General features: G+C 34.9%; 1 protein-coding gene across 1 annotated transcript; it reads right to left on the bottom strand.

Moving 5' to 3' along the window:
• Positions 1-3744: 3744 nt before the first annotated feature.
• Positions 3745-9049, bottom strand: LOC107805494 (putative E3 ubiquitin-protein ligase RHB1A). Its single transcript, XM_016629553.2, has 5 exons — positions 8862-9049; positions 6321-6448; positions 4441-4873; positions 4242-4351; positions 3745-4139 (listed from the first exon to the last, which is right to left on the bottom strand). The coding sequence occupies exons 2-5, from the start codon at positions 6387-6389 to the stop codon at positions 4107-4109; spliced, it is 645 nt and encodes a 214-aa protein (XP_016485039.1). The 5' UTR covers positions 6390-6448; positions 8862-9049; the 3' UTR covers positions 3745-4106.

A 9049-nucleotide genomic window follows, 5' to 3' on the forward strand; every position in this document is an offset into this window, starting at 1 on the left:
GGCTCTAAATCTGATAGACACATGAACTCGAGTTGGTAATTTTGGTTAGCATAAGGGCTGGGGTAAAAAATCAGAAAAATTATTCGTTGAATTAGTTCATTAAACTTGATGGTTTAAAACTTTCAATGAACACTTGTGCACAATTGAACTGAAGCATTGATTAATTTGACGGTTGGGGCTCGACATCCCCTTTGCATAAAGTGTAAGCTTCAAGGCCGAAATAAAAGGCTCGGGTTTGGGTCTGACATGCATATCCGTTTGGGGCCTGGACCCATATCTGCGATTGGTCCAGTTTGTGTTGGGCCTGGATTATGATTCTCTCACGCAGACTGTTTGGAGTTTGCAGGTTTAGATGTAGTACTTCTTAAAAGATAACAATTAGTTAGGTTTTATTTTTATTATTAGAGACAAGTTAAGTAGAAAATTATAGCTTGCTTTAGGATACCCTTTTAAAACAAATGAGATGAACCTCGCCAAATAAAATGCCTAACTTGCGAGGCCTTCTTTCAAGGTTCGTATTAAAATACTTAGATTTCGAGACAGGTCGCATAGCGAACTTTACGGCTTTTCTCAAAATAACAACGTGTTAGTATCTTTAGGCGCGTATTTAATAATGTTATCTTCCTAAACTCGAGTGCACATTTGTGTGACCCAAATCCAAATCTCAACAAAGTTGGAACGTATCGAAAATTGCGGGTACATTTATGTGGCGCAATTCGAGATGAATTCTCACGACGTTGTAATTCTTTGAATAAATAATAACAAAAGTGGTAAACAGTTAAAATTTGCACGTAGGTTCATAATTGTATAAAATTAGATAATCAAGCCGAATATGACAGTTGAGCGACCGTGTTAGAACCACGAAACTCGGGAATGCCTAACACCTTCTCCCGGGTTAACAGAATTCCTTATCCGAATTTCTAGTGCGCAGATTGTTAAACAGAGTCATTCTTTTCCTCGATTCGGGATTCAACCGGTGACTTGGGACACCGCAAATCTCCCAAGTGGCGACTCTGAACCTTTAAATAAATCCCGTTTCGATTGTCCTTTAATTGGAAAAACTCCCTTTACGTCCCTTAGCAGGGGTGTAGGTGAAAAAGGAGGTGTGACAAGATGGTATTGTAGTCTTGTTTTATTTATGGCCTCAAGTTGTTATATTGCTCCATCATTTTTCCAATATTTACCTGTCAAATTACTGATGCTTTAAAAGATATAAGCCAATCCCGAGTTACAGCTTGTTTGGATGGTTGTTACGTGTTGTATTGTATCGTCTTGTTACTTTAAATACAATCATGGGCGGATGCACGTGGAGCTATATGGGTGCTCTAGCACCCATTGCTTTTGGTGCGGAACCACTGTTTTATGTAAACAATTAGTATTAAATTAACAAATAATTTTAGTAATCACCCAGGAACAAAATAAGCAGGTGGGTGCTTTGGTTAGAAAGTGCACTTGAGAGATCTCTAGATGGAACAGTAATCGAATCCCTGAAAATATTTTTTCCATTTTGATATTAATAATCCCTTCAGTACTTTTATTCCTCTTTTAATTTTGTTTGCTTCATTTTAATTTTTCTTCTTTCTCTTTCTGTTTTCTTCCCCAATATCGTGGCCCATTCGGCTCCAAAAATGAATGGTCTTTTTCATATTTTTCTTTTCTTTTTAAGTGTCTTTGCTTTTTTTAATTTCTTTCCCCCAAACCCCATCAAACCTAAGCTGACGAAACTCCATCTTTTGCGATTGTAGAAGGAAATTGGTAATATGGTTTAAACTTTTTTGTAATTAATTAAAAATATTCAATTTATGTTCAATCTAAAACTAATAGTTTTGCACTGAAGGTTAATTCTGAAAATAAACGTAAAATAAGCAAAAAATGATATTTGTTTGCTTATTGTGTATTTAAAAAATGAAATCGCAAGGGATAATCGTGAATAAATTAAATCTTTTAACTATAATATTAATTTTAGTATATTTGTTAAATATTTTTACCATCGTGGGATAAGACGTAGTTGTGCACTTATATATTGTGACTGTAACCAGAGGTGGATCCAGGATTTAAACTCTATGGGTTTAACTGTTAAGGTTTTTAGCACTAAACTCATTATATATATTTCTAAATTTATGGGTTCATATCCACAATTTTTGCAATTTTATTGAATGTTTACATATAAATTTTTACTCTACGTAAAAGGTTGTGGGTTCAATTGAACCCGTCGGTAGAACACTACATCCGCCTCTGACCGTAACAACTGTAGATAAAGAGGCGGAGCACCCACGACTCCAAGATCCTGGATCCGCCACTGAATACAATGTTTGTTTTGATTGTTACTTAAATTTTATTGTATCGTATCGTTTAAATCTGTCATTACGTAACGACGAAAAGTGTCACTTTATGTAATGACTGATTTGCTATGGCCGCATCGTTTCCTTATTTTTTTTTTCTCATCCCTTTATTATTATTAAATAATCATATTTTATTATTTACATTACCTTCTTATCATATTTTATCATTTACATTACCTTCTTATCATATTTTATCATTTATATTACCTTCTTATCATATTTTATCATTTACATTACTTTCTTATATGATAATATTACCTCGTACCTTACTTTCTCTTTATAATATTGTAAGTTTACCTCGATACAATCTATCCAAATATTATAAACATCAAAATAATATAATGCAATACAATATAATATTATACGATACATTACGAAATGATACCTAACAACTCTCCAAACAAGCTGTTAGTAGAAATGAGGAGTATTCCAATTGCGTAAAAAAGAAATGTGCACAGAAAACTTCTGGATTTAGTTTCTACCTTACAAGTCTCTTTATCTGAAAAAACCTAGATCAAATATGTGCATCTTATGGTAAATTATGGAAGCAGCATATCTTCGATATTAACATAAATTTACTATAATTACGTCATATATTAAGATAAAAATCAATTTAATGATAAGAGCGTATTATTTTTTTAGTCCATACGACTTGACAAATAGTAAAAGTAGCACGGGCTAGCCAATTTTCGTTCTAATCATTCAAAAATAACCAGCGTTTGCAAAGTCATTGAAAAATAATCACTATTTTGCTGCAACACAAAAAATTCCAGCATAATGTACTAGAGATCGGTGCACCTGTGTATGAACTTCCAACATATTATGCTGGAACTCCAACACGTGAAAAGTTCCAATATAATATACTAGAACAGTATATTATACTGGAACTCCAGTATAATATACTGGAGTATTTTTCCGGATTTTGATCAGTGCTTTCGCTCAGATTTATCTTTACATCAAAAGTGGCTAAATTTCAATTACTTTTGAAACTATGACTATTTTAAATGACCACTTGTAAATCCGACTATTTTTGAATTTCTCCCGCAAAAAAAAAAAAAAAAAAACATGGTAAACTAGATCTAAGTATTTAAGTGAAAAAAGGTAAAGGAACAAACTAATCGAATCTCGACAGAGAATTCTAGATTATTAATAAAAGAAATGAACAGGACAAACTTAGCCCCCGGAGAATGCATTATATATACAAGGCTACGGATGGGATACTTTATACGTAAAAAAAACTGTGAAATTGCACAAAGTTTCAATGTTTAAGTGCGGTTTTGTACACAAAAATGGAGTTCCTATACTGCGTATTTACAAACAAAGAAAATAGAGCTACCAATTCATAATCAAATGACCAAAAAAAGAAAAAAGAGCAAAGGAAAAAAAAAAGGAGACTTGTGTATGGGTGGGAGATACAGAGATGCACAAAAATTTGCAAATTTGGAAATGCAATACAACTTACAAATGATGAATAACCTATATTTCGTGGATAAAAAGGGATATTCACAATGGAAAACGAACCTATGAAGCGTATTGAAACCAAATGTTCCTTTCTCCTTTTTTTTTTTAAAAACCTTTTCAACCATTATCCTAATTATTTCCCACAACCAAGCTGAATGATTTGAAGCAAACACAAAGAAACATGTGAAGAAACTACAGCTAAAGCTGTTAACTGCTATGGGCACAAAAAGTATTGAACAACACTTCTTGGCATACAACAAAAGTCACTTCCGAGACCAACTGCCAATAGCAGAATTCTTGTTGTTATCCATCAATTGCAGGATTAAAAACCGTTTCCTACAACGAAGGAAAAGAGGACAATAAGTATGATGCATCATAGCAGTAACTCATGTTACCAGTCAACACAATCTAGTGAGGTTCCTAAAATTTAACACAAACCTGATCACAAACGGGGCAGGTGTCACTTCTCTCCATCCATTCAAGAATGCATGAAAGATGAAAATGATGCTCGCATTTTGTGCTCATTTTTGGATTCTCAGCATCATATTCTGCAATGAGGAAGGCAGTCATTGTTCAGTTTCTAGTTGAAGCTAGAAGCAGGGAGTTGGGAGCAACAATGCTAAAAGCTATTTGTCACCTTCAAGACAGATGGGACACTCTTCTTGTGGGGGTAAGAATACAAGGATATTGGATTTTTTGAGTTCCTCGGACTCCTCAAGTTCATCTTCCACTTCCTTTGGAGCAGCAAGCGGGACGTCTGCTTGCACGATGCCTTCAGACTCCTTATTATCCTTCTCTGCAGCTTCGACAGCATCTGCTGTGTTCAGTGCAACGCCAGTTTCAGTGCTTGTTTCCTGAACTGCTGCGTCGTTCTTGATACCATCTTGATTACCTGGTGGCGTCCTGGGCCTACCCACATATGTTTCATAAGGCATTGGCATTGGAGGTGGTCTATAAGTGTCAGGACTTGAGGTGTCCAGATTTGTATCAACCAAAAGCGCAGTGGAGAGTGCTGCAGCAGTGACATTATGAGATGACAAGGGTTCGCGCTCTTCCGGCACTGTGGGATACTGTATAAATCTTCAAGTTAAAAAGTCTTTTTGTGGCACAGCACAAATTCAGAAGGATTGTGAAATAGTCAATCCCATTAAAATGGAAAGGTTTTTTCCCACTAACAGAGAGCACTCAGCACATAATAGTGAATTTCGGTTACTAATGCTAAAAAGTATAATTCCTCATCTTATATTCCAACTCTTTTTCTTTTACCTTATCCTCTCACTTTCCTGATTAAAAACACTGCTGATGCACTAGGAAACACCAGCTTCTCTATCAAGGAACTGTGTACTTCCCTATTGAGATGAAGCATTTGCATGGATTTGGGATCATATAGTGGACTTTATTCAAAACAAATCATAATCTCCTCTTGCAAAATCTAAAACAATAAAAGAAGAAAAAGGGACTGTAGGTTTTGTCAATGAAATAAACCGATTACCTAACATACAGGGAATAGAACTGCAATAGAAATCAAAGGTCCTTTCTGAAAAGAGCTTATAGAAAGCATGGAAATGGCAGGGGAGGATAGGGAAAAAGGAAAGATAAGAACCCTATATTAAAGAACAAACAGTCCAACTAACTATATCCAGGTTGTTATATGATGCCACAACATGCAACATACACAGGAACGAGTTCAGGAACCACGTTTATCAACCTATGAAGCATGAACAAGACATTGTTGAGTAATGCTTCTGGACAGTGGACACTCACCAGACTGAAAATTGACGATATCAGTTGGTGCCCGAATTCTTTTTACTTTCAGACTTCTCCCTAAAATATCACACCAAATTTACTAGTTATTCCCTATTAAAATTTTTATAACATACTACAATTCAGAAAAGTGGAGTTGGCATGGTTTTATGTAAAAATAACAAGAGAGAGGTGCCAGCTTTGGTTCATCTCCATACCCTCTTCACACCTTTGGTCCCTCAATATTCAATGTCACACATTTAACTTCCGATTCACTAACTTTACAGACTTGGTCTAATACAGCAAGAATAGCTAATTCCAGAACTCCATTAATCAGTAACATTCTCATGCTTGCCTTGCATAAAGGGGCATATTCATTCTTTAAGTTTTCTTTTAAATAAAATAATTTTGTTAAGAGAATATGTACGTAACAAAATTTCTGCTTCCAATAAAAAAAAGAGCCTTAGAGACAAACGAACCCTCTGGCAAATATCATACACCAACAACATAGCCGTGGGTCAATATAATTGCTAAAGTTAGCTATTCCAGTTTAAGATTGGAGTTAATCTACAAACACTAACCAATTGAAGGTCAAATTAAGTATGAAAACCCGGATAGCAGAAAGACTAAAGATGGAAACAAAGGGGCCAGAACTCAAATTCTGCTCTAACAATAAATTTCAATCTTCAAAGAAACTTTAAACCAGAAAGCTGTAATTAGACTACTCAGAAATTACAAGGTAAATCGCATTTGGAATGAGGATATAACACTTACACGACAGAATGAAGGTGAACCGTTCAATTCCACTCCTTTCGAAGCACAACAACAGCAGCAATTACCCATTTCTGATAATTTATCTAGGTCAACCGCCTGAAGTGGTTAACCCCTTGCTCATTTTCTCTCTACACCATTACAAGATAATACTATCATTATCAGGTATGCAGCAGATTTCAAAAACCAAAGGGATACATCATACACTAAAGTGCAAGTTAAAAAAATGACATCTGGTATGACCGGAAGAAGCAACTAATTCTGATTTTAAGACACAAATTACTCACTAGAAAAGATCAGTAAGTCTATCTTATGGCAGGACTACTTCGAAAATTCGTGAAGCAAGTAGCAAATCATGACAAAGAAATATTATCTCCAAGCACAACCACCAAAATAGCATCATGAAAGTTGACCTCAATATTTCAACTCAACTGACAAGATTACAATGTTTATAGAGATGTAAAATCAAGTCGCATTTTGTAGAGGCTAGCAAAATGAAAGTGAACCTTTCACTTGGTCCATATTTTCATCTCAGGTGATTGGATTAGACGGGAGATGCCAATGTTGTGTTGTAGAGCTAATTAACTATGTATAAATAGTGACATTGGAAGAACAGTAGAACTGTTCATGTGACCTCTAATAATTCACCAACAAAGGATGAAACTGATTTCAGTATGCCCCTGAAAAAAATTCTAAATTTCACCCTAGGCAGAAACACCAGTCTAAAATGCCACTACTATAAACATTCAGATAACACGGGTAAAAAACGGCTAACAGATTAGGGAGTGACTTCAGGAGAGCTACAAGTTACAATAGATTGTGCCAAGTTAGTCATGACATCTCTCTTTTATGAACATACAACAACTTTGCCTCAATCCCAACCTAGTCGAGATTATGAATCCTTCATCTCCATTCCAAACCCTTGTCATTTAAATATTGCTAAGTACCTTGTTTTTTAAGGCAAATAAGGTTCTCTAAAACTAGATGGTCTAAATCACACTCTTATCTATGCTCAGATCTAATACAAGTGCAACAGCAAATAAATTTTAATCCCACCTAGTTGGTATACCCATATAAATATATTGCTTCCGCTGTGTCAGATTCTTAGCTAAGTCCGCATTGATTCAGGGAGGATGTAGATTCTTTTTTGACAATATTACTTCATACTCCCTTCATCCCAATTTATGTGAAGGTGTTCAGATTTCGAGAGGCAGATTTCGAGAGGCAAACGAATTATATTTGACCGTAATTTTTTCAGATGCCTTTTAAATATTTAAAATTACTAATTATTGTAAATTATAATCCTTTTTATGTAGTTTCCAAATATGTAAATTTTATTTCGAAAAATTCAAAGATTTTATGTCCAAATGCATGGTCAAGATTACAAGGTTTAAATCTCGAAAAGCAAAAAGTTTAAATTGGAACAGAGGGAACATAATTTTAGGTTCATCTCATCCCCTTCAAGCATCTTCAATCAACTATCTTTTGTTATAAACCAAGTCCAATAGTGTATTTATTTCTGTAGGCTTATTCCACAAGAGTACACTGATACTAAAAGCAACTCCTTACAAGATTCAAGGTCAAAGAAAGATTCCAAGATAAGTTACAGGCTTACAGATATTTTAGCTAGGTCTCTAACCATCCGAAACCAAGTAAATTTTTTCTACATATCTGAAATAACATTGATCAACTGCAGGTTTACATAAGAAACCACAATATAGAATACATTAACCATTTAACCAGTATTCATCCAACTCATACTAATTTATTGAGGTGCATTTGATCCAAGACGACACTAGGATTTCGTGAGCATGTAAAATTCTCCAAGAGAATTGAGAGAAACTCAGTAACTCAATATCTCTTGCCTCAAATTTCAAACAGCTTCTCAAATTCTTGTTGAAGCTTCTCACGAAAATACAACAACAACAACAACACAACTACGCCTCATTCTCTAGCTAGCTAGGGTCAGCTCATGAAACCTCAAGGTGGGAATCTATGAGTGAAGGACTATAGAAAACTCAAATTTTTGAATCTACAGTCTCAATCATAAATCAGTAAATTAGCAGACAATCCTACAGCCACTAAACTAAACCAGCAAGCCCTAATCCCAGTCCAATCCACCTTAAATCTCAAACGAATGCTCTGAACATCACATTAAACAATTAATCACACCATAATCCAACTTTCCTAATTGAATTTCCACAAAACTGATTCAAAACTAAAACAAAACGAACAAAATCAAACACTATAAATTAACAAGTAATCTTAAAAGCAAAATTTAGGGGAAATAATACAGTTTTTACAATTCCATATCCATAATAAGCTACAAAAATTAACTATAGAGAGCAGAAAAAAAAGTCAAAAACCACCGATTTCAAGCTGAAAAAACAAAGTCTACCATATAAACACTATAGAAGCTTACTGTATTCAATCCATATGAATCAAACAAACTCAATAACCAAAAAACTACAGAAAATTTTGTACAAACATACAGAAGAAGATTGAAACCAATAGAGATTGGAAAGTGTACGTATAGATTATTACCTGTGTTGTGTGATTGAATTGGTGATGAGTCAGAAAGAGCAGAAAAACGGTGAAAAAGTTTGTGGGTGGGGTGGGTATATGAGGGGGGTGGGTGGGGGAAGGAAGAGGCAAAGGCGTTTGGGCACTTGTGCTTCTTTTGTGCGAGAGTGTGTCAGATGACTTCCTTTGCGAAATACCACGTCTTCGTT

Source organism: Nicotiana tabacum, chromosome 1, assembly GCF_000715075.1.
Source record: "Nicotiana tabacum cultivar K326 chromosome 1, ASM71507v2, whole genome shotgun sequence".
Classification (NCBI taxonomy): Eukaryota; Viridiplantae; Streptophyta; class Magnoliopsida; order Solanales; family Solanaceae; genus Nicotiana; species Nicotiana tabacum.